We start from the raw sequence: 26,979 nt of genomic DNA on the forward strand, positions 1-26,979 counted from the left end.
TACAGACATCAAAGAGAGGCACTAAGAACCTCAGAGTTGGCGGACGACCTTGGAGATGAACTGGCTCAATCTCTCAGGCACGTTCGCATCAGAGATAGACAAGGTCTGTCCAAATCTCCGTTTCGTAAAAGAAACACGAAACATAAGATGTGAAATACTTACAGCTAACGTGTCCTCAAAAGAAATTACTGACCCAATATTGAAAAGTTAATAAAGCTACGAGTGTGAAGATACTGGGTCCATCATCAGACCAGACTAGTCGAGTCTCCCAGAGAGATTATAGACACAGCGACTTTAAAAACATGACCTTCTCTGAAAACACTTAGATACTTTTGCACAAAAATGTATGAAAATCTCAAGGGAAGTCCTCTGCTACAATGGGGTCTATTTCTTACAGCTAGCATAGTCTACCAGGTATTTTCTTTTAAAGACTAGACAGACAGACAGCTAGGAAGGAAGCAAGCAAGCAGGAAAACCACAAGACCAAGACTCTCTAAAATCCATAAAAGGCCACTGATGAAATCAGTATTCTAGGCAGTGTGGCGGGTCTCCTGTCCCTCCTTCAGTGAAGGTCACTCAAGGAAAATCCAGAAAGCAGGACTGTCAGCAGACCTAAACGCTGGTGCTTTCTGCTATGAGAGTGCACATCAACAGTCCTGAAGATGTTTATCTGAGCGCACACACGCACGCACACACAGGGAAATGACATAAACTACTGCAGCACACACTTTTAAGACTGAAAAACAGACTAAACAGACAATGGGAGCTTTATCGTCAGCCTATTGAGGGTCATACAATAGCCTCAAGTGAAATTCTAAGAAGGAACACATAGTACAGCATTTCAACTGGCAGATACACCACTCCAATTTTACCACTGGCCAAAATATTTTGTCACTAAGAGCAAAATGATGCGGAATCAGGAACCCTAGATTCAAAACCCAGCTCCCCTGAGTCCAGACACAACCTCTCTGCGCCCACTTCCTCACCTGCAAGATGGGGGAGCTGGTGGATTGTACCCTGCTGAGCTGTTGAGATCATAGGAAGAAAGTCATGTAAGTAAAATAATGTATACAGAAGAAAGTACGTTACTGTGGTATAAACATATGTAACTCCTTTACATAAGTTAAATACTGTAACTGAGCAGGCCTTCTGAAATGCAAAGCATTGTGCAAAATCTTTGTTCAATTTTGAGCTCAGCTCAAGTCCTTCTGGTACCGATATCTATAAAGACTGTATCTGTAACATTTTGCCTGCCTGCAGGTAATAATAATCTTTAACCAACAAGGCAGGAAGAATGACTTGAAAGACTGAGACTCGCCATTCAGTACTTTGGGGGCAAAAACACAAAACACATCTTCCTGGGGAAATAGGAACTATGATAAAATTAAACTCAGTGGTCAAGAACCACGCTTGTCACATTATTTGACTTTGTGACATCAAAAGAACAAAAGCCTTTAGTGCAAAAGCACCTGGCTAAGTCACAGTGCTTTGTTTTTCATAAGAACAGTAACAGTAAGAAATAAAACATATATAGGGTTAAACATTTGTTTGTTGTTGTTTTGGGGAGGGATGGGAGGTAATTAGGTTTATTTATTTTTAGAGGTGGTACTGGGGATTGAACCCAGGACCCTGTCTATGCTAAGCATGTGCTCTACCACTTGAGCTATACCCTCACCCCTGGATTAAACATCTATCGTTTTTTCATGTGCACCACCTTAAAATAGGGTTGAAAAAAATTGGATTTGCCCACATGTGGGTCAGCTGTTACGTCTAGAAACATCATTTTATACAAAACTCAACTGTGCGTTAACTCAACAGTAAAACTACAGTTTCACTTTGCCCTCTCTCCTGAACTGCCATGTATAGAACATAACTGTGGGGGTGAAAATATTCATAGGATGAAAATAAAATGATGCTACAGGCTAACCTCAACTGCTTGCCAAACACCTCCTAAGAATGATCCACGTGTGATTCAAAATCAAAATCAGTGGTTCATACTGAATTGATCTTCCTCTTAAATATCTTTTGTTCTTATTTTCCTGTGCTAGTTAATAGATGCCTCTCCTCTGAGATATTCAATTTAAAATTTAGAACCATTTTTTCAAATCTTCCCCCTAACTCAAATCTTCAGTAAAGTCTAGCTGACAGAATCCATATTATTCTATACTCCCTGTCTATGGATAATATTCTATGGAACCCACCACTGCCCAGGACACCTTTTTGTTTTCCTACAATCCTTCCTTAAGGTGTCATTACTTTCCTCCTGGATTATTAGGATGGTCCAACTTGACAAGCAACTTTCCTGTCCACCACAATTTATCCTTCACTTGCCAACTAATTAATCTGCCCCAATTTCAGATCTGACTACAGCCTTCCTTTGCTTTAAAACCTATTGCTTATGGAGGGAAATGTGTCCAGTCAACCAAGGACTTTGAGCCACTACCATGCATCTCTTATCTGCCAATCTAGCTGCGTCCTCCTCTTCACCACCCTCAATGCGCTATGATGCTTGCCGTCTTCTGGTCTGAAGCATCCTTCCCCTAGATCTGCCTGAAGGAGCTCCACTCTTCAAGGCCTCAACTACCACTTTTGTACCAAGCCTGAGTGCTCAGAGACCTCTGTTTAAGATCACTTTTTCTCCTAAAAGAGTCCAGCTTTCTCATGACACTTGGCACAGTCTGTTTAGCTTACTCTGCATATGTCCCACAAGCTCCTAAAAGGTACCACCTGTTCTGTTCATCTTTGTCTGCCACAGTGTCTAGCACAATGTCGCGCACACTGAACTGCCTTGAACGTGATACAGACGAGTTGAGTTGAAAGTGATACATACATAGATATTCAGAAATTGTGTGCCTTTGTATTTACCCTGAATACAATTATTAGTATTTGTTATAATTATTCATATCCATTACTGTTATTATTGATGATTAAATCTAATAACTGAGATGACTAAGTCAACATTAACTTAAGTTTCCTATCAGAGCTCAAGGGAATAATACTCAGATGAAAACAATGACTGTTCTGAATGGGCATAAAAGTACTTGAACTTCTGCCTGGAGGTAAAGTAGCTCAATAATTTGGAAATCGTCATCACTATCAATACTCAAAGTAAAGACAAAATTAGGTTTGCTACCACACACTAACTCCTTCAGCAAATGAATACAAAGTTGAATCTGACAGGGTCCCTGAACTCGAGTGTAACGAGAAGAAAGATGAGAGGCTGCTCTCGATACAAATAGGACTGAAAACCTGGTATCAACCACTCTTCACAGTTACCCAGAATCAGCCTCAGCCACCTCCGATTCCTCCCTCTTCCAAACACCCAAGGCAGTGGGTGCCAACAGCCAAGCTCAGGCCCCTCTTGTTCCTTGCCCACACAGACGAAATCAGACTATGTCTTCTAGTGGCTACGTGGGTGACAAGTAACATTCCCTTAAGGGGATCATCATTTCATTCCATTTCTCAAAGATTTTAAATTCTCTCATTCAAGCAACTAGTATCTGCTGAATGTCCACTATGTGTCAACACAAGCAAGAGAAGAATTGTCCTTGATTTCATTTGAAGAGCTCAGAGTCTCCTAAGTAAAGTTCAGCATTTGCTCTGAACCCGGCTTCTCAGCTGCTCCTCCCATCACTTCCTCCAGACACAATGTCCTCCTCAGCGCTCTTGGCCACTTCCTTCACAGGGCTTTCTACAAACTGACCTTTCTCTCCCGGAGACCTCTTCCTCCATATCACTGTATGTTCAAATCCTTTTCCCACTTCAACACTCAGCTGAAATGCTTCTTCCATAAACCATTCCACAAATGTTTATTTTTTTGAAAATGAATGACTAAATGAGTGAGTCATTTAATCTCTGTAGGCCTTGATGCATAATATCATCTCTTTTGTCCCCCCTCTAGGAAGCTCTCAAAAAGATGAAAACAAATTCCCTAACGAATCTAGAATTTACCAATTTGGGCAGTAGGAAAAGTTGCCGATAATGGCAAATGGCTCCAAAAACAAAACTTCTAAGAAGGTTGAGGGAAATTAATGAAATCTTAAGAGGTGGCTCTCTGGAGTATAGTTTAAACTGCTCATTTCACAGCCGAGGAATCTGTGGACTAAAGAGGCTAAGCGAACTTTCCAGGATCACATAGCAAACTGGCAGAACTAGTCTTAGCACCACAGTCCCATGATATGCACCATAGCTGAACTTAAAGTGAAAGGGAAACTGTCTCCACCGTTTTCAGGTATTTCTTCTTCACCACAGTAGAGACTGACTTGATTTAAAATTCAAAATTTTTAAAAACTTAAGAAGAGGCTTGCCTCTTATTAAAAAGGAAAGAATGCTTATGTTTGAGTTCAGTTAAAAAAAAAAAAGGAAAGGCAAAACACAAACCCCAACCTGATGCTCTTAAGTCCCTGAAGAATCCCAGAGAGCCTCGTACAGAAATCAGATCGGTCAGCATGTTCATCAACAAAATTAAAAACAACTCCCTAAGTAACTTATTTCTGGTTCCTGTGTGTCAGTAACACTTGAAGGACTTAAAATGTGAACCCAGAAATTTGCACAACATCTAAATCATGCCACAAAATATACCACCAATTTACATGGATGAAGACTTAACTCAAATGAATACACTACTTTGCAGATAGCTTATTATTATGGCCATTAACTTTTTTTTTTTTAAAGAGAAGCAGTCCAGGAGAACACTAGAAAGTTCTAGGAATGAGAGTCTGGAATCCTCTAATCTAAATCTGAGGGTTAATAAAAATTCAACTCCAGTGGTATGTTTTGCAGTTCAATTTTCTATTCTGTCTCGAAGAGGGTGTGATGGTCAATTTTATGTCAATTTGGCTGGGCCAGGGTGTCCAGATATTTGATCAGACACTATTCTGGATGTTTCTGCAAAGGGATTATTGGAATGAGATCAACATTTAAGTCAGTGGCCTTGTGGGTGGGCCTTATCTAGTTAGCTGAAGGCCCTCATAGAACAAAGACTGACCTCCCTGAGCAAGAAGGAATTCTGCCAGCAAACTGGAACTGCAACTCTTCCTGGGTCTCCTGCCTGCTGGGAGATCCTGCAGATTTTGGACTTGATCCCCACAATCACCAAAATTCCTTAAAGTAAATCTCTCTTCCTCTCTCTCACACATATCCTCTTGGTTCTGTTTCTCAGGAGAACCCTGACTGATGGGGAGTCATAATAGGGGCTTATTCATGAGAACTGTAATGAGGAGGCTGTGTTCTTGCATTCGAACCCATGCCATCTGCTCTGCCTGCAGCACAATACCCTGAACAGGTAAGTGATAAGGCCTGATTCCTGAAATCATACAGTTCTCCTGGATGCCAGCCAAGGGAGGCACTAAATCTGGGTTCTCAGAAAGAGAGATGAGTCCTGTATGCCTTCCCCAGTGACTGTATCCATCTCAGTGGATGCCCCAACGCAAAGAGCAACTTGTAAAATAGCAGGAATCCAATTTGACAACAGTTCCCAGAGTTTCTTCACTTGTGGGAATCAATGAAGCTTTTTAAGTCTCCCCTGAGGGGTATGGGAGAATTCTCTGTGCAGCTGAAGTCTCCTAGCTCCAGGTGGCTGGCTTCAGACAGCCTTAGAAACAAGTTGCTTACTTACTGTAGTGCCATCAGAGTATCACTTTGCTCATCCCCAACCTGGCCTGGATGCTTTAATGCCAGTTCTCACCATGATTAGCCAATTAACGAGCATTAATTGAGTGGAGGATAACAGCACTGAGTCCCACTTGGAGACACAAAAAAGAATTAAAAAATCTAAGCTCATTTTCCCAGTATCTCCTCCCTGGTTCACCTTCTCCATTGTTCCTCTCTTCTTAAATAAAGACATCAAAAATAAAAGATCAGAATGCCAACAGGCAGAACACCTCCAGAAGAAACTGGGGAATGGAGGAGAGAAACGGATTAAGAGATATGGAAGATAAAGTTATTGATTGATTTGTGTAAAAGCCAAGGGTTAGCAGGGCCTGCTGTCTAAGCATTGCTTCAGATGTGCACGGCAGAACCCCATCTCTGTGGCAAGCCAGGTTTCGGGACAATCTCAGTGTTATGCATAAAGGAGCTATGCTCTTTAAAACCTGACAGAAGGAGCATGCGTGTTTAAGTTGGCATACCAGGGAACGCACATGGAGAAGACATTTTAAACATTTATTAACATGTTATAGTCTTTCCAGATCAGGAATTTGCAAAATCACATGCTAATGTGGGCCAAGTAGGTCATGGAAGTCAGAGGACTGGGTTGGGTGTAATGCAGTTGGGACTAAGGGGGGTGGTGGTGAACGAGAGAATGCACACCCTGTCTTCGAAAGGAGCTGCTCTTCACAGCAGCCATTGCCCAGTGGGCATGTGGAGCCACCATTGCCAGATCTGATTTTACAGAGGTCAGAAATTTGGATTTTTAAAATGTGTAATTCCTCCGAAGTTCAAATGTTGGCAAGAGAGTTAAAAATTTACAGATTTTAAAACCTTTAAAACACCCTGTGGGGCCAAGATAAACACATCTGCAGGCCAGATACAGTCCATGAGTGTTATCGTGTGTTTGTGTGTCTGTGTGATCCTTGTGAGGGAGCCCAGGACCTTGCGGTCCCTCACCACCTACCCCATTACAGCATAAAGGGAGCTGCTAATTAAATTACATGAGTAAATAACCTCCTTCTCAAAAGTGTGCTATTTAAAGTGATACCACTAAAAATGAGTCTGTCTTAGAGTAAGCCATAGCCTATCTTTTCCCCCACATTAGAGAATATTAATTCTTCAGATCACTCCCTCAACAAATACTGTCGGAATTCCTAATCACAATGCAGGACCCTGTACACTGTAATTAGCTTCCAGGGCTCCTAAGTCAGAAGAGTTGACTGGACTGAGAAGGGAAGTATCAAAATCACCTGAAAAATCGATTTTCTGCTGCTTTGGAGGTTCTCTCTGTTGTCATCACAGTATAGCCTTCAGGGTGTATTCTGCAGAATACTTATTAACAGAATGCTTTAAAGCCCCTCTCCCTTCAGAACTGGGCATTCTAGTTTCTTTTTTTTTAAATATGCATTATCAAGCTGCAGTGACAAAAATCAAATATGTATTATACATCAGTAAAAATCAAAGTAGGACTAATACAAAAAATAAAAAACAGCCGTTGGTTAAAATTGGTTATAAAAATACTGGTCTAGGGCTAACCCACGTTTAACACAGTGGACAAGCAAGGTCAAAAGGCTACAGACACTTTTTTTTTTTTTTTTTTAACAATGTCAGTAACAAACAGCTAGAGTGCTCTTGGGCCAGTGTTGGATTTTAAAAAAATGTTTACAGGCCCCAGACAATGAAGAACAGACAAGATCCAGATCTAAAACCGGCGATCTCTTACCTCAAGTCCAATGGGTTTTCTTTATTAGAATGGCAGTATCAGTGCATATGCTCGAAGCCAATTCATGGGTATGAAGAATTTGCTTTATAGAACAGTAAAATCTTACAGTTTGGAAGAGCTTTAACAACAAACTTGAGTCCATTTTTCACTAATTTCAGTCACTACCATTTGAAGATCACCTTCAAAACTTTGGTCACATTCACTTACTATTTTCATTTAAATTAATTCACTTTTTAATTTAGGTACATTTATTTCAAAAAGAAACTTTATGCTATTTCTATAAGAGAAAAAACAGTATCTCTTGACATAGAGGATAATATTGAAATCCCTCCTTATCAAATAAAAAAGTTAATGACCTAGAGCATCTCCCTACAGTGACCCTGTGAGGCAGGTAGTATCAATATTCTCATCTTACTGATGAGAAAACTGAGGTTCAAAAGTAAGTGACTTTCCAAGGTCAACTTATGAATGAAAGAGGTATGATTCAAAACCAAATCTGTCTAGCATTAAAAAAAAAACCAGAAAACCCTGCTTTTAGTCAAGTCCTTAAATTGCTTCCGTAGACTGGGAGTTCCTTTCTGCACTTAACTCCAACATGAACTCCTTGAGATTCAAAATGCAGACTTTTTTTTGGAGGGCCTGGAATATAGGAAAGAGAACTGAAAATGTGCTCAGTGGGATACCGTAATAGTTAGAAAATACAGATGAAAGCATTTTTTGAGAGCCTGGGGAAAAGGCAGCTAAGGATTCCTGCCCTGGTTCACAGCAATAACTTACTACGAACTCTTTCCATTTTTGACTCTTCATTAAAAAGGTTGAGAAAGCCTCTTAATTTTTTGAAAGCATTTGTACTCAGTCAATGGCTAGAAAAGCGTCAGCTCAGAGTTCACTCCAAAAGGCCCTTCACACATTTCCCTGATAAGTAAGTAAACTCAATGCAAAGCCAAGAAGACTCAGTCTAAGAGAAGGGTAGTTGTCACTTACCACTTTTTGCTGCAGACAGTTGTGATCATGTCTCTCTTTAAATACGCTGCTAGAGGGAACCTGTTTTTTGCTCATCTGTACATCTTCTGATTACTCAGCTTTATCATCAGAACTGTTCAGGTTTTATTACATTCAGCCCAAATGACAACTCTTAGCTTTGTCAATTACTCCTAGTGAGGAGAGAAGGTCACACTGCAGCTCCACGGAGTTCCCATTCAACCAAACACAGAGGTCCAGCCTCTGAAGGAGGAACAGTGTCTCAAACTAACCTGCTTCCTCAGCACCTATCCTTCCAGGAGTATAACTGCGGTCTCCTAGATGTTAAACTGAACTAAATGAGAAGTTCCTGGAGGGCAGACACTGCATTTTATGTTTTATTGTATTCACCTAAAGGTAGACCACTGATTTCTGCCAAGTATCTGGATGGCCTGCATCTCAGACCTCAACCCTTATCTCAGCATATTCAAAATGGAAGTCACTGTCTTTATCCCAAAACATTTTGATGTGAGTTTCCCCAAACTTTCAACGTGTACATATGTGTACACATGTGTGGCCAGTTTCACAACTCAGCAAATTCTCTTCTACAGCAAGACTGTATCTTATCATGTTACCACTTTATGACTGCGATATAATTCCCTTAACAAATCTCCTATTATTAGAAGTTTAGGATATTTACAATATTCTCTATTCTAAATGGCACTACGGTGACATTCTTACAAATTTATCTTTGTAAACATGTCAACATTTTCTTATGATATTCCTCCAAATGACCAGATCAAATAAGATGCATTCTTTTTTAAAAAACTGAAGTATAGTTGCTTTACAATATTGTGTTAGTTTCAGATGTACAGCAAGGTGATTCAGTTACATATACATATATGTGCATATAATATTATTTTTAGATTCTTTTCCATTATAGGTTATTATAAGATACCTAATATAGCTTCCTGTGCCATAAGTAAATCCTTGTTGTTTACCTATTTTACATACGGTAGTGCGTATCTGTTAATCCCATACTCCTAATTTATCCGTTTCCCCCACTTCCCCTTTAGTAAACACAGGTTTGTTTTCTATGCCTGTGAGTCTGTTTCTGTCCTGTAAGTAAGTTAACTTGTACTATTTTCTAGATTCCACATATTAAGTGCTATCACGTAATATTTGTTTTTCTCTGTCTGACTTACTTCACTTAGTACGATAATCTCTAGCCCAAGATGTTGCTTCTAAAGTTCATAGACTCTTTGTGATGCCATCCACCTGGTATACTTCTCTGCTTTAAGGAACCACAGCACATCTCCGCTGTGTCACATTTTGCCCTAACTATTAATTATGTTCAGTGTTTGGCCCTCACCCAATAATTTTTTAAATTTCTTGAGAGTCGACATCCCCTCACTCATCCCCATATTCAAGTCATTTCAGATTCCAACAAATAGTAATCAAACACAATTGCGAGGTACTGGGATCAAACTGGATGAAGTGTAATCCCTGCCCAGAACAGCAGGGGAGGCAGACCTACCAACAGCACGTGATTCGTTCAGTTCTACACCGTAACAGAGGTGTAGCAAACTTACTATGGGAACAAAGATTGGGGAGCAATGAATTTCTTCAGGGGCAAAGGGGAAAAAAAGAGAGGTTTAAAAAAAAGAAAGAAAGAGAGAAAAAGAGAGAGGTAATAGGAAGCTATGGAGCGCAGCAAATTGTTGAGTTACTTCTTGAAACGGTAATAGAAATTCACGAGGTGGGCAAGTAATGGGAAGGAGACAAGTGGGCAGATTTACAAGCAGACGCCAGTCAATTCAAGCTTTCTGTTTCATATAGAGCTGCAGTTCCACTTAGGAATTCATGAAGATCTCCCACCTTCTGCGGCTACCTCTGCACTACCGACATTTTGAGCCCGACAGTTCTTTACTTTGGGGGCTGTCCTGTCCATTATAGGATGTTTGCAGCACCCCTGACCTCAGCTCAGGGGTCCCCACCTTCCAACGGTGACAACCGAAAATGTTTCCAGACATTGCCAAATGTCCTGGGGGTGAGGGGATAGGAGTGGGGGAGTCACCCTGTTTGAGCACCACTGTTTTAAGCAGAATTCTAGCTTTGAGGATTTCTCCCTTACTATACTATCTCCTCTCTCTGGCAGGAAAATGATTTTCTTTGGTTCAAAATGCAGCTGGACCTTGTTTTTTATTTTTAGATTAGAGAGGAATTGTCAAAAATACTGTTACTGATGTCCTAGATATAAAAAAGGACATCTTCTTGGATTAAACCTAATTAAAAATGTTCACTATATGAAAGTATATAAATATTATGGCCAATATTTGTTCAGAACATTACAGTTTGCAAAGCATTTTCACAGTTGATTTCTTTGAATGCTCACAATACCCTGTGAAGTATCCATTATTGTTCCCACTCTAGAGATGAGGGAGGGTGTTGTCAAAACCATCAAATATCCGAGACCACCTGAGCATTAAGTCCTGGAGCTGAGACTCATATCCAAACAGTCACATTCCAAATTGTACACCCTTTCCATTTAGTTTAGTTAACAACTAATATGATCTTCTCTAGGCTGCTGACAGGATAAGCCAGAGAGAAAGGCTTGTCTTAGTATCACACAGATGAAGGAACGAAATGATTTGAGGATGCTCTGTTACTTACATACCCACCAAGAAGCTATAATAAGTAAAAACTTGCTTGTGGAAGCAAAGCATCATTTAGTCACCAGAAAACTATGTCGTCTCTGCCCCTTGCATAGCTTCAAGAACACTTATTGTATAAAAAGAGTGATACATACTAATTATGGTAACACTTACACTCATAATTTTTAAAGCATGTTAACATCTTTTAGTCGTTCTAAATAGCCAATCCTAAATCGGTGTAATAAAGATTATTACCCACTGACAGCAAACTGTGCATAAAAATAAACATTAAGTAACCCGATTATGGTCACACAGCTAGTTAGAGACCAAATCAAAATTAAGTTCTGTGTACCCCTAGGTAAGTGTTCTTTCTGCTACAATTTCCACCATCACCTGACCCTACACCCTCCAGATATAAATATCACTATGCCAACAAATAAAAATATCTTCAGCCATTCAGACACTAATTATGTTTCAGTATTATCTGAAGCCACATCTACATTGGCAGTTTTAAAGACACTAAAGTATGAAGTGGGAATTTTTGCTATTCTAATCAAATGTAAAAAGCATTCCCTTATATTAGGCAAATTACCAGAATCAGTGAGACTGTCTTACTGGTTACCCATTAATTAACACATGAAAAATGTTTGCAATTGTCTAGACTTAGTCAACTCTGTACTATTTGACACTTCTGAACCTGGATTCCAGCATGACAGAAAGGTGATCAGGGAAGGTCCAGGAATTTCCTGGATATAGAGTCACACTTCCTTAAAAGTTAATGGTCTGTGTAAAGAAAAGGACTTACTTAAGACAGCAACACCAGACATTTTGCAGTAAACAAACTGGTATTTTGAATATGAATGGAAAGCAATTCAATTCCTGGTTTAAACAATAGCAAAGAAATGTAGAGTCTTACTCCGTCATGGAAGGTGGGATGGTACAGCAGTCTTGAATTGCAGTTAGTGGAGACGTCAGGTGAGCCGTGTAAGATGCCTCTACAACTTGCTTGTTCCGGTTGACCACATCCAAGTAACGGTTGAACTTCTCTCGGATTTTTTTGGCTAGCTGTGGGATGACAGTAAGCAAAATAAATCGAAAGCCCAGGACAATAACTCACTCTACTTTTTCTAATAAGCGAATTAATTTGTGTCACAGGCTGGAATGTACTAACCTTCCGGTAAAACAAACACATACAACCCAAGTCTTACATCACTGTGCATAATTGAATAAAAATTGCAAAATGCCCAGAAGTCACAGAAGGATATTCAAATAGCGATAAAATAATAACTTCAGTCTCAGATGATGATACATTAAGCACATCTCATGAGTTCAAATTCAAATAGAATAATACTGATTGGTAAAATGCCTTGCTGGAGAAAGGAAAACAGTCTATTGATACTACTGTCAGCACGACTGCGGGTTTTAGAAGTTACAGAGCAACAACAGCGATTGGAAGAAAAAACACCACCATTGATGGTTCTGGATTCACAAAGATTTTTCAGATCTATTTTCACAAAAATACCTGAAGGAAGGGAAATAACATTCAGTATCTTCTGCTACACAACTCTAGGGGCGCCACTCAGTCTTCCATGTGAATGGCAAATCTCTAAAGGTGTGCAATGCAGACATCCACATAAAACAAAATATATAGTTAGAAATATACTCGTGGTTTGGTCTGTTACACCTTTAAGATGGACAAATGCCTTTCTTAACTGCCAAGAACAGAACACTTCATCATAATTTACTTTCATGTGGGAATAGCAAAAGCAGATTGCTAAGCATACCGCTTTTCCCTCCATTGTTCCCACCAAATATCACAGCTTAATTACAGATCTCCAGGGAAAACAGTGTTGTTTTTCTTCCCCTTAAACAAAATGTTACCCAAATGAAATGACTGATAGAATTATAGCTAATTGGTTTTGCAGAGCTGTTCATTATCAGCACACTAGAGGAGAACTAATCGTCTCCTTTGGGTTATGAGTCTCACACCATCCAACAGCTTACAGGCTGAGAACATGGAGCCAAATCAGAGTATCTTCATTTGTTATTCTCAAATCAATTTTAAAATCTGATTTTGTTCCAGTGATATTCAGGCACTTTCAGAGTTTCCATTAAATAACTGAGGTTCTCATTCTTGCTGTATGATGCACAAACTATGAAGCTTAGAAAAATTTCCAGACACAAGAAAAGAGTACGAGTGTCATGTTTAACGTTATACTAGGTTGTCCAAATTTATTTCCGCATTTTCAAAGGAGGAACTGTGCGTCTTAAAAACTAACAAGCCCGCCTGCAATTCTACTCCCTCAACTAGCTAGATTCCTGACTATTAAAAAAAAAAAAATGTCCCTTATTCTCATTGAGGTCTTTGCAATACAATGTAGAGACACAGTTTAATTTCCCATCTTAACTGAGACTATTGGTGATTTTGCCTCCCAGAGGGGACATGGGATAAAGTTTGAGATGACAGGATTTGGTAGTCACAGCTTGGTGCAGAGTGCTGATGGCATCTAGCTGGCGAAGGCCAGGATCCTTCTAAACATCCTACAACGCACAGAACCAGGAATTATATGCCCCCACCAAAGTCAATAGAACCCCATCAGAAAATCTAATGCAGAGAAAAATCAAATATAAGCACCCCAATTTGTAATTCAGCCAATAGGTCCCAAACTGTTCTTCTAGGTTAGTTCTCCACCACTCAAAATGATTCTTTAAGGAGGAAAAAAAAAATCTAACACATTTCAGTATTTATGTATTTCTATTTAGTTCTTTGTCTTTCCTTTCCCATGGTGAGAAGATGGTGAAAGAGGCCATCGAGGATGCCTGTAGTTCTTCAAAATGTAACCCAAACACACAGATAGGATTATTCACTATCAGCAGACGCGCTGCCATGTTTAACAGCAGTTTGCAGTAAGTAACAATCCTTTTTCCCTAGATTCTCACATTCAGTGGGCAGTGAGGATGAGAGAACAGGTCAAGCTTGAAAACCTGACGTGTGTTCTCATACTGCTGTCCCTTGGGCTACCATCTGTTGAACATCCCATTACCCCACTAGACTGTATGCTTTGTGAGGGCAGGTCCTACACATTTTTGTTCCTCTCTATAGCTTCAGCACCTACTACACTGTCCGGCATGGATGGAAGACAAAAATATTGAATGAACTAATAATGGTTTTTAAAAAAATATTCTCCAGAGAGTCATCAACCTTATCTTTTGGTCTAAGGATCACCACCTCTTTAAAAACATGTGATACTTATTTTAAAAATATACAACAATATGTATTTCTGGAAACTTCATTAAGAACAAATTCTTTTTTTTTCTTTAAGTTCTAAAATAAAACAGATATCATTAGTTTCCCACCTACAAATGTAGTCCTTCATTGCCCTTGGGAACAAATGTTTTGTAACAGGGTAAAGATAAGGTGTGCCTGAAAGGACTGAAATTCCAAATAATACCTTCCCAAGTTCACTTCTTGGAAATGCAAAGGGAAATTGCAATCATTTCTTTCTCTCACACATACACAAACATACAAACACGTGAGAAAAACATTTGGGGAATTCTAACTTAAGAAAAAAGTTAGATCTCGCTGATCATGATATTCTAATTTGGCTCACCGCCTTTTTTTTTTTTTATCATGATATTCTAATTTGGCTCACCGCCTTTTGGGGGGGGGGGCTAAGAATGAGTCTTACATTTTTAAATGTAATTTTTTTAAAGAGGTGTTTCGTGCTACTTAAGAATTATGTGTAATTCAAACATCACTGTCCCTAAATAAAGCTTTATTGAAACAGTCATTTGTTTACATGCTGTTTATGGCTGCTTTCATTTTATAACGGCTGAGTTAAGCAGTTGGAATATAGACCGAATGGCTTGCCTTGCTGTAGGTAGAAATCAGAAGCCCCTCATGTCCAAGACTGAGCCTTAACTACAGTAATTTTATAAAAACTTGCAACAATTCTTTCTTTTTTGGTGTGTTGAGGGGAGAGGTAATTAGATTTACTTGTTTATTTTTAGAGGGGGTGCTGGGGATTGAACCTAGGACCTTGTGCATGCTAAGTATGCACTCTGCCAGTTGAGCTGTACCCTCCCCTCTAAACTTGCTCCAATTCTTTTAACGCTTTAGAAACAGGGTCCCTCCACTTCCACTGTTTGGTTCTTCTATCAGTAGTGCACAGAGAAAGCGATACTTTGTGACTTCTAAGGCTAGGCCACAAAGGGCTACACCGCTCCCGCCTGTCTCTCTGGGAATGCTCTCAACTCTCATGCTGCAAGACGTCCGAGACACATGGAGACGCCACAGTTAAGTGCTTGGTCGGCAGCTTTAGTCCCCCAACCATCCCAGCCCCAGCTCCGGATATGAGTCAGGAAGCCTCCAGATAATTCCAGCCCCAAGTCTTCCCTGATGAAGCCCCAGACATCATGGAACAGAGATAAGTCATCCTTGCAATGACTGGACCATAGAATCCGTAGGCATAGAGAAACAGTTGTTTATGTCACAAAGTTTGGGATGGTTTATTACGGAGCAACAAGTAACCAGAACACCCAGGACAGGCTGGATTCCATCATAAGATAAACACATTGAAGCTAAGCTAAACAAAGCTGCATGGATGGAAGCACTGCATCTAAATCACCAGAATTATCGGGATTGTAGCGTGCAAATTATAAACCTGTTACAAAGAGATCTCAGGGTTCTTCAGAAAATTGTAAACCAGAAGGACCCTACAATGTAATGATTGTCATTTTTATCAATGAGTCGCAAGATAAAAGAACTCTCACTCATTCGAACTCAGAACTGTCTTGTCCATAAAATCTGTGTGTTCATCTGCCCCAGACAAATCAAACTTAAGAGAAGCTGCAATAGTGGCTTGAAATTTAAAAATGATGACAAATCACACAATCTAGGGAATGGAATTCATACTATCATCATCAGGCAAGGCACAGAGTGGGCTGACTGTGGGACTAAGAGTCCCTTGGATGGGTTGGGGGTTCTGGCTGATGGGAGAGGGGCCCTTGCCTGGTGGTGAGGTAGGAAGGGCGGGTGGTATCTGCCTTCGGTCTCCTGGTTGCAGTGGGCCTCAAGCTGATTTCTTCATTAGTGGAGGCAATAGCTTGCACGCTGAGCCCAGACACACGTGACAATTAACAGGAAGTCTCAAAAGTAAGCTCCCTCTACTTGGGTTCGTACCTGTTGGCCAGAAACTCCTCAGTGTTTCATGTTGTACACTCCATCTTATTTTGTTTAAAAATAATATTGCCAACAATTGTTGAGGGCAACCTATGCACAGGGCACTGTTCTAAGTACCTCACAAGCGTGTATCAATTTAATCCAAGGAACCCTCTGAAGTACAAATCTCAATCTCCCAGAGGTGGACACTGACAGCTCAAAAACTTGCTCAAGGTCACAAAGCTAGTAAGCAGGAGAGCTGGGACCTAAAACAGCATTCTGCTTCAGAGCCTAAGCTTCAACCTTCATGCAGCATTTCTCTGTAATATGCACACCAACAACCTACCCCGCCTTTTCTTTTCAAACCCATTTTAACAAACGCTATGAAATTCTCGGCAGAATACCGTAAACCATACACAATCTCACTGCTTCATAATAAGAATTCGATTTTAATAGTTAATATCTCACTTAGCATTCTTCATAATTCCAATGAAAATCAAAACTTAGAGGAAGTTGAGAACTGCTGAATTCTACCACCAACATGAAAAATGGACAGGGCCAAAAAGTGAAATAAGATCTTCTCGAAAACTGTGCCTATCTGTTACTACCTGGCTACCGCAGCGTAAGTTACACCGACCTAACTTAAATCGTTCTAATTACTCCAGGGTGTGCGTTTGTCCATAATCTGGAAGGAGAACCAAGTGACTGTACCCTTCAATCCTTTCCTCTGGGTTTTGATCTGAATTAATTTATCTGTCATTAGAGGGCAGTAAGATGAAATTTTAATTCCCACTGGTCGTGTGAAAAAAGAGGCATGTGGACCGTAAGGGTCTCTGGACTCCCAGGGGTTGCTCCAGCCTCCTGTGACCCCACTGCCCGAGATGTCCCATGCCCTTCGGATGAGGACTGAGACGGGGACTCGCTGTAGGAACTCCACTGTGGGGTCATGTTTTCTCCTCTCTAAAAGCAATCTCTTTCAAGCATGCCAACCAAATCCAGGTTGCTTGGCAAGCATAACAGAATCTATTAGAGCAGAGGTAGCCCACAGAGAGCTTAAATCCTGAATGTATCTGTTAAACTCAAAAGGACCGGCTACCAAGGCAGAATCTCCAAGAGGCCAGATTCTGGGTCTGTATCCTGCCATGATCCCTGCAGATGGGAGAGAACAAAGGACGTTCACAACAAAAAGCTACAGGTGGACCCACAATCCTCCTCAGTGTAATTAAAAACATTTTTCTTTCCACAGCTCAGCTTTCATCTTTTATCCTTCTTTATCCTCTCCCCTTCATCCCCTAAGGGGTTCCTGAATGCTGATGAGACGACGGGACTAAAACCATCTTGTCATCTTTTGGGTCAATTCTCCAGCTAGCCAGCATCCAGCCATGGGTCAAATGATGAGTAGGTAGTGCACCGTCCCCATGGGAACGGATTCTAATTTGTCATCATCTCCAGTGACAACGTTTCATCACAACATCAATGAATTTCTTTCTTGCTGAATTTCACTTCCCTTAATTTTCCCATAGACATTTCTGTCATTTGCATACTTCCCCAGAGTCCCCCCCAACCCCCTGCCACCGCTCCGCCTGGCTTTTTTAAGGCTCTTTTTACCTTAGCTTTATACTTCTGAAGATTGGGGGTGGTGTGGGCACACGGTTAGAACAAGGTAAAAAGAAAACAAAAATGCAACGGCATGATACACGTTTTTTTTTTAATGTCTCTTTCCTAAAAGGAAGGTCCGGGAGGAGTTTTGAATGTTAGGGAAAGCTTTATTTAAAATACATGACAATGAAGCTGACAGGCACAGACAGGAAAGGTACCCTAGGGGACTGAAGATTCATAGCAAAAATTCCTATTGAATGTAGAAGAGTTTAACATTTGACATTCAAAAACCTTTGTGCCATGATAAGAATTTAATAGCTGATCCCCCTTTCCTTTGATTCCAGCCTTATGATTCAAGAAAGTAAACCCTTCGTTTCCCAGCAAGTTTTGGGATTTGGTTATCTAAATGTACGTGACATAGAAATAATTTTAAGTATACTCAAGCACAAATATTCAATATCTCTGCACGTCACACCACTGCATTCCAAAGTTCAAGTAGGAAACATTCTCTTTGTTTCATCCTGTACACTGTACACAGGATAGAAGAAACGTTCTACCCTTGCTATTATTATTGGTAACAGTTGTAACATTCTAGACAGCTCTCCCCATTATTAGCTGGGAACTTAGGCAAGTTCTTTGACTTCCCTTAGCTTCAATGTCTTCATGAGTAAAACAGGAGTAACAGTTTCAAGGGCTTGTCCTGATGATCAAATGAAGTAAGGAACATACAAAGCCCAGGATAAGTACGAGGGATTACTCTCATTGCTGCACCCCGTCTCTGGACTAGGAAGTGCGTGTGGTGGTGATAAGGAAATGATGTGGGATCTAAATTTTCTAATAAGAGAGCTATAAATAAAAGGAGAGAGACTACCCGAATATTAGCCATTTCATTCATTTAACTCATCCTCATGCCTAATCATCCAAAGGAAACCTGGCACAGGGTCTAGGGGGTAAAAAGGCTTTTTTTCCCCTCCTTTAAGATTAACAGCAAAACGGCACAAAGAGCTTAAGCTTTGGAGTCAAATTTGAGTTAAATCCAGCTCTGTCACTTACTAGCTAAATGGAACCAAGTAAATTATTTCTCTAAGCCTCAACTTAATTACCTCTAAACTAGAAATAACAATAGCTACCTCATAATACTGTTTGAGAACTAAGAGGAATAATGTTTATGACGTGTTTGGCAGAGTCTCTAACAAACTGTATGTGCCAATATTGTTGCGACTGCTGTTTACTATTCTCATCGTTGTTGTTGTTACGGGGAGGGGCGACTTGATGTACTGACTCAGGCACTGTGAACGGAGAATCCCAAAGAGCATATGAACTGTCCGCTGGACGGGTGTGCTGACGCTGGGCTGTGACCTCACTGGGGCGTCAGTGCCCCTTCCCCAGCGCTGTGTCATGCAGGTTATGCAAGTCCAGTCTTAGGGAGTTTGGGATTCTTCTGGCATCTTCTTATTCTAAACTTAAGGATCTAATAAGGACTTGACTCTCGTGTCACACTTTACCATTTTCACAGCATTCTTACATGACTGTCACATGTGTGCCTTCCAACCAGCCCGCGAGCTAGGCAGAGCAGATACTCCCGGCTCCTCTACAACCAGGAAATCAAGGCTCAGTGGTGCACCGAACTCACACGGGATAAGTGCAGAAAACAAAGAGACCATTTCTCTGAACTCCTAGCTCCACTGTCTTTCTGCTACAAGCTCTCACCAAATTGCAGGAAAAATGTGAACTCTCCCAGATCAAATTATCTAAGTTCTATTCATTCTTCCAGTCCCAGACCAGCTTTTGTCTCTTCGAAGCCTTCTCAGGCCCTTCTTTCCCCAGATCGCCTAGGACTCAGCACCTGTGCCACTCACTGTAGATCTTTCCTCATTCAAAGATTCCATTTCCCCCCAAGAAACCAATAACATAAGTCATTAACATTTATTGATCGCTTGCTATGCGCCGGGCACTTTGAAAGTGCAACTTTTCAGTGCTCACACAGCTCTTGGTAATTGCTATATGCTATTTTTATAGAAAGTTCTGATAGATTCACTTGCCCAAGGTCACACAGCTAATAAAAATTAGATCAAATCCATGCTCTTGAACCACTGCACCATGCATTTTTCTTTCATGTATACCTAGCATCAAGGAGAGCTTTCAAAACATTCATAACTCTACTCATTTCCCCTCATACAATCTACCCTCATTTGCCATATTGGAAAAAAACCTGCTTCCAGGTCTTTTAGGGCAGATAACCTACGAATATTGCTCATATCTGATTCAAGCCAATCAGAAACTCTGGGCTGGTCTAGTTCCCTATCTTGACCTGGCTCCTGGATCATCTCAGCTGCCCTGGAGTAAAGTCCTGCTGAATAAGGAGCACCAGTTCAGAGAAGGCACCCCCACGGCATCTGGCCATAGTTGTGACGTGGCTGCTCATTCACTACCAGTTCGGGTCTCAGTGTGGAAAAGCCTGGGCATGGCAGGCAATGAACGATACAGGACAAGATAAATGAAGACCTAGAGATGGGCTAGGGCTGGTCTGAATTTCCAACAGCCCCGGGAGGCCGCAGGGTTGCCTAACGGATGTGTGGGAACAGCACATCCGACGGAGAAGTGGGGCAGCCGCTGACAGACGAACTGCAGGTGGACCAGGAAGATTTATGTGCAAGGCTGTCTGGGCTCCAGGGTCACATACCCCGATCCTGGGAGAGGTGGGGCCCCTGTGGCTGAGCTGGGGAGGAGTGCAATGGAAAAAACAGAAGGCAAGTGCTGACATGCCAGAGAGCCGGTGGAGGCTGAGCCCTGGGAAACGGTGGAGAGCAGCAGCTTTGCTCTGCATTTTGCTTAAAAGTTCTAGTGGGGCTGCGTGTGGGCAGCAGCTTGTGTTAGATACTCCGAGAGAGTCATGGAAACACACACCCGGGCCTCCTGAAGGCCAAGGTTATCAACTTAAGGGCTCAGTGGGCTCTTGCCCTGTTTTTCACCCAACTCTACCCTGAACAACCAGATCATAACAAGAGAAACAGAGGGAAGGGCAGGCTTCAACCCACTTCTCCTCACTTCTCTCTGTAATAGGAGCCCCTGGGCTGAGGTTCCTTTAAACCCAAATAAGCAAGAGCTCAGGCCTGGAAAGTGTACAGCCCATTCCTTCACAAGGAAAGGGCAGTTTAACCTAGTCTTAACCTTCAAAAGAATCAAGAGGCCGAGAACAGGGGAGCGGGGGAGCAGCAGGAGCCACAGTATAAGGAAGAATCTGACGTTTTACGTTACAGTTTTTGAGATACGTTTTCTTAGTTTATGAATCAGGGAGGAAACGGGTTAAAATACCCTGGGTTCATGAACTTTGGAATTCTCTGGTGGCCCATGAAGGACACATGAGAAAAGGAAAGAAAACCCAGTCCCATTACTCCTACCATGTAAAGCTCTCATTTAGACTGTATCTGTGCATAACTTATAAACACCAAATATAACTCAGAAGCATTCCAAGTAACAGGGTGGGGAGGGGGTGCATTAGAGGAATCGAGGTCAGTAGGGAGGGCTCTGGGAAGCTGCCTGTTCTCCCCACACCCAACGCAAATAACATATCGAATCTTAAACCAACCTTGCAACCTGGGCCAGAGCCTGGCATGCTGCAGGGACTCGGGCAATGTTTTTTTGTATAAACGCAGGCCAAAAATCTGACCTAGCCTCCAGTTAGAGGCCACTGACCAGAGTGTTTTCGGGTTCTTCACCAGCCCTTTGAGAGCATATCCGTCAAATACTTGCCAGCAAGTGTCAATTAGCTCAGCAATGAAGTGGAAAGATGGGACTGGCAGGGAAACAAAAACTTGCCACTAAACGCTTCCTCAACCTCAACATGGCCAAGAATTCATTAAATCCAATTCCTGGGAAGATAATCTTGAGATACAATGGAAAAAACAAAAACAAAAACAAAAAAAAAAACCTCAATGTTTTCACTTCCACTTTCTTTTTTTTTTAAATGGAGGTACTGGGGATAGAACCCAGGACCTCATGCATGCTAGCATGTGCTCTACACCACTGAGCTATTACCCACCCTGCCCCATTTCCTCTTTCTTAATAAGTTGACTTACCTTTCTAATGGAATATAATAAGGTGCCATTTTAGCGCTTCAGTGATACACAGTTCTAGCAGCAGCAGAGCTCAACTGCAGTAGGTACAAGGTCTCTCCTACTCCCCATTATAAAAATGTGTCAGTGCAAGGCAGACCTGACGTACAGCACCTTCCATTTTTTGAGTAACAAGTTTTCACAACATAGGAAACCAAGGAAAAAATACTAGTACAAGAGCAAGCATCTTATAAACATTTGGTTTCTTCAGCTGTTGAAGACTGGCCTTGACTACCTGTAACCATCTGAGTCTTCAATGTGGCCCAACAATCTCAGGAGGCAGAAGCACTCTCTTACCTGGTCCTAAGTTCATACAATGAAGCCAGCTTGTAATACACTTACCTCAGTAGATAGAAAAGCCACTTCTTGGCTTTAGTTTCCAGACACTAGCCCCTGAGGTCAAGGGCCTTCACAATGCGGGCCTAGAGCTCAAAGTACTAACCCAGAGATGTGAGTTTTTGTTTTTCATTGTTTTTTATAATTAGGGAAAACAACAACATTCACATACACCGCTTTGATGAGGTGCAAATGTTCGACGCTAGCGGGAAATGCATTGCTATTAAGACTTGCTAGAAACAACAACAAAAAGTAATGTTTCCCATGTGGGTTCCACTGCAGAGGAATGAAGATATTTGCTTCGACCACAACAATTTTATTATATCCTTCTCTGAACTATTCTGTGTGTTCCCTTGCCAAGCTGCGTCTGATATCATTCTGGAACTCACAGTTGGATTTAGGAAGGTCTTCTCATTGCCTATCTGATGACAGGGAGGATTGCAAACAGAAGAACCAGGGTATGCACGCTCTCCACTGGCTGCTTGTTTCTGTAGGACTCACTGCTCACATCTTCCCCCAGAGGGTGGTGCCTGACACAGGTGTCAGCGGATGTGACAAGGACCCTGGGATGACTTTGCAGAAGAGCCAGCATACACTTTGCTGCATTTAGAAGGATGAGAGAGTGCTTAAGGAATAACCAGAGAGAAGGCCCGTAAGCAGCTATTTCAGCATGATCCCTACCTGCCCAGAATCTTCTAAAGTTTAAAAAAGAAAAAAGAAAAAAAAAAAAAAAAGCTGTAGTTGTTGGTAAGTTTCCAAGTTTATCATACCACATGTTATTTCATGGATACGGATTTTCAAAGTGTTTAGCCAGTTCAGGAGTTCTTGATATTAGCAGCAATTAATTCCTCTGCATCATGATCATAAGCATTTCCTATTGCACGAAGGAACATATTAGGGATAAGTTGGTCCCTGCTCTGAAGTTGCTTGCCAGGTTTGAGAATACACTCTGAGTTTCTGTTTATGCATTCTGTCAGTGTAGATGATTTGTGCTTATTTTATTATTTCAGTAGAAGCAGCAGTTTCAGGTGGAGGATGGAACTAGGGGGAAGTGGGGAGGATTTGAAGCGGTGTTGGCTGCCATCTTCTCATCAGCATTTCCCAGTACTAGTTAACCTCGAGATACTGGAAATGTGTGTACCGTGAACTTAATTATTTCCATTTTTAGTGGAATGTTCATTTCTCATGATGAAGTCTTCCTGGCTTTTAGAATGAGGACTTGGACTCAATCTATTCCCTTCTACTTAAAAGAAGCTTTGAGCATTTGATTGAAAAGCCCAGGCTCATACTTTTCAAGAGTCTGCTTCACTGAAAGAAGGCACGTGCACACATATGGACTGCAGAGTTATGTGAAAAGCTGCAGCCGGGCGAGATGCACATCATGGCTTACATGTCTTTTCCTGCCCTGCCCCAAAGGCCTGGCCAGCCGCGCTCCTGGCTGCAGCCTGTTCTCTGCAGCTGCGCCTACCTGCAACACCACTCTCTCCCCTACCTTTGCCGATGGAGAAACAGTATCAGCCCATTCAAGAGTTTCTTTACACACAGTTGGAACACAAAGTGTGGGAATTAAGGGAACAAAGAAATAGATTTTTCTGGGTTTTTGACAAACTAACAACACAAAAAAACTTGTAATCATAATTGTCAAGCCTTAAATATTAGTGTGTGGTTGTGGTGGGAGATACAGAAAATTCCATTTTTCTCTCATTGGTAGGAGTGTGTATATACAAATGTAAAAATAAACTCTGTTGTAAATACTGTAAGTGTATGTATGCATAGATACAATTCATATACATAAGCAGCTGATATACTTTGTAGTAAAATGTGTAGGTATACAGGAGGACTGTGTGTGTGTGTACATGCGTGAGTGTGCATGTGTGTGTGTGAGCAGGATCGTCTCAGTTTATCTCAACACCAGGCATACACTGGCTAATGTATAATATGTACCGCTGAAGTCAGCTGGTCTGTATTTAGTACAGGAATTAAAGCTTTCATGCATGCATACATATTTTAACTTGCAAATATATACAAGGACACAGAGCATATGCTGCATATATATTTTCCTGAATCTATAAAGAAAATAGTTCAATACTTCAAATTCCAAATTGCTGTTTCTTACATAGTGAGATGGTATCTGTCAAGCTGTTTTCTCTCTTTGCCCACCTTGGGTTCCCCCCCCCTAAGAAGCTGGCTAAGCAGGTCCCCCAGTATCCCTGATTACCATCAAAGCTTCATACTGAGAGAGAATCTGGGAGTTCTGAGGCAGCTAAAAGATTTGTTACATTCTCCATGGAAACTGCACTAACAAAAGCTTTACCGTCCACAACTCTACACGAAGAATTCCAAAGACTTACCAACTTCTACTCATGGGCAACAGAAAGAAAGCTCACTTGTGTTATAACTAAATCCTACTAGCCCAACAGCTGCAATTTTTCATTCACTCAATTAGCTAAAAGTTCTTTTTCAGGAGGTACTATTTACCCCCCACCACAAAACCCCAGCAAAACAAAACAAAAATCAAGAGTCTATAGAAGTTCCACAATGACACAAATTAGAAGCAACTGCCTTAAGGTTGTGTTAATAATGGAATAATGATGAACTGCGGCAAAGACAAAGGTGTCTTCTCTTTAAATAAATCAAGGACTTCATTTATTTTTAAATCTTATTTATGTTCCTGCAGGATGGTCCATTAGGAATAGAATGCTCTTCCTCATCATGCACAAGTTATATCCTTGTGATTTATTAGAGCTAAAAGGCAGAAGGCACCCCCCACCATTGTTTGGCCCATGTCAACTGAGCATTTAAACTCCATCTTTCCCTCATTTAGCAGCTGAGTTTTCATCATAGTACTTACAATGTTTAGACGTATTATTTATCTTACTTTGGTTAATGTGTAATACTCCCAGGAGAGAATAAACCGCCTTCCTCTTAAAAAGTTGAAAACATAGAAAAGAATCAGCAGTGGAAGAAGTATGAAAAGCAACACAGTATAGTGGTTAAGAAGATGGATTTTAAAGTTAGAGCACATTGATAAATTTTTGCTGCTATCACCTAACTCAAGAATGATTTGGGGAATCATTACTTAGTATCTTTGGGTCTCAATTTCCTCAGCCCTAAAACAAGGAAAAGAGAACATATTTGTGTCACAGGGTTGTGGCAAAAATTTAATGAAAACTTGGGTGAAGCAGCACTTGTGAAATGACCATGAACTATCAGGTGATATAAATCACCTTTTCCAAAATACAACACAACCTAGGTACATACTAGTTCTTGTACCCTTACTCCACTTACTAAATTCTAGAAAAGCATACATAATTTGAACATAACTAACAATCCTGCCCCACTTGATGGCATTCACAGCCCATTTAGACCACCATTCTGCCTCTCACAAATGCCTAAAGATGGCATTTCTCTCCTTCGGGCTATCACCTGCAAGAGACTAGCAAGATATACCAAATACATGAACACATATTTCCTGTGACTTAACTATGTCCTTGGGATAAGCTCTCTGTTTCTCTTCCTACAATGCCAAGTACACAGTAAGTTCTCAACAAGTGTTTGCTGAATTCAACTGTCTACCACTTACCAGAGGTGCACTCAGAATCTCCCTCTTAAAGAGCTCATACTCCAGTTTACCCATTCATTCCCCAATGTCTATAAAGTACTACAGTGAATCATTCTGACAATGTCCCCACAAGCAGGAGTTTAGGTTCCCTCAACTTGAATTTTTGAGAAGAGGTAACAAACACCACAATTTTCTTTCTGCTCAAAAACATTTACAGTATTTAGTAACTTCTTACCTCTTCCAAAGTTTAAGGCGTAAACTAATCACAGTATTTTTCTATTTCTTTTAAAACAAATTAAATTCAACCTTGCGTGATTGTTTTTGGAAAGCAGCATGATGTAGCGTAATGATTTGAAAATCTATTGAAAGTGATAGACCATTCAAGCAAAACAAAAAACCTCGTAACTAAACTTCAGACAAGTAAGGTGAATTGCTGGAGGACGGGATGAGGAGGCAAAGGACAGAACCTGGCCCCTTATGTTCTGCAACAGCCTCTGCAGTACCTCCCTCATACCTTGGGAAATGAAATTTGAAAATGTATACTGGAGTCTTGAATCCCAATTACTTGAATTCCAAATTGAGTTTGTTTCAGTTGGATAACCTTAGACAAAATATTTCTTTGGTGTAATTTTCCTTGTTAGTAAAACTTGTAGAGCTGCTTTGAGGATTATTAATTCATACAGCAAATAATTACTGAGTACCTACCATTGACTACGCTCAGGTACTTTTTCACGGTACTGAGGGCACATCTAGGACTGAAACAGACCAAAATCTCTGTCCTCACAGAGCTTATGTTTTAAAATATAAACCATGAAACAATGCATACGTAAGCCCTAGGTGATAAATTGTAAGGAGATAAATAAAGCAAGAAAGTGTTAAGAAATACAGGTGGGTACAATTAGTAACAGTTATAAATGGGTGGTCCAGGAGTGCCTCTCTGAGAGGTAACAGTGAGTCAGGACTGAAAGGATAGAAGGGAACAAGCCACATGGATCTGAGAAAAGACTTAAGGGCAGTTCTTGATTAGTAATATACATTCAATAAATGATGCCAATTATTATCATAGTCAATATAATATAAACAAGGAAAGCACAAAACTAGGATTAAAAATTCTGCCTCTGCCACTTTATGAGTTCTCTGAAGCCTTGAACCTCTCTGAGATATGGTTTTCTCATGGAACATGGGATAATAATACGTGCACTTTTTACAATGTCATTAAG

General features: G+C 40.8%; 1 protein-coding gene across 3 annotated transcripts in view; it reads right to left on the reverse strand.

Moving 5' to 3' along the window:
• The window catches only part of CACHD1 (cache domain containing 1), a 197,945-nt gene that overhangs the window by 81,211 nt on the left and 89,755 nt on the right, over positions 1–26,979 (reverse strand). For all 3 annotated transcript variants that reach the window (XM_031465300.2, XM_031465301.2, XM_064493506.1), the window contains exon 3: positions 11,903–12,051. In XM_031465300.2, coding sequence (XP_031321160.2) covers positions 11,903–12,051 — 149 coding nt within the window. The remainder of the gene's footprint in view (positions 1–11,902; positions 12,052–26,979) is intronic.

Source organism: Camelus dromedarius, chromosome 14 (genome assembly GCF_036321535.1).
Source record: "Camelus dromedarius isolate mCamDro1 chromosome 14, mCamDro1.pat, whole genome shotgun sequence".
Lineage (NCBI taxonomy): Eukaryota > Metazoa > Chordata > Mammalia > Artiodactyla > Camelidae > Camelus > Camelus dromedarius.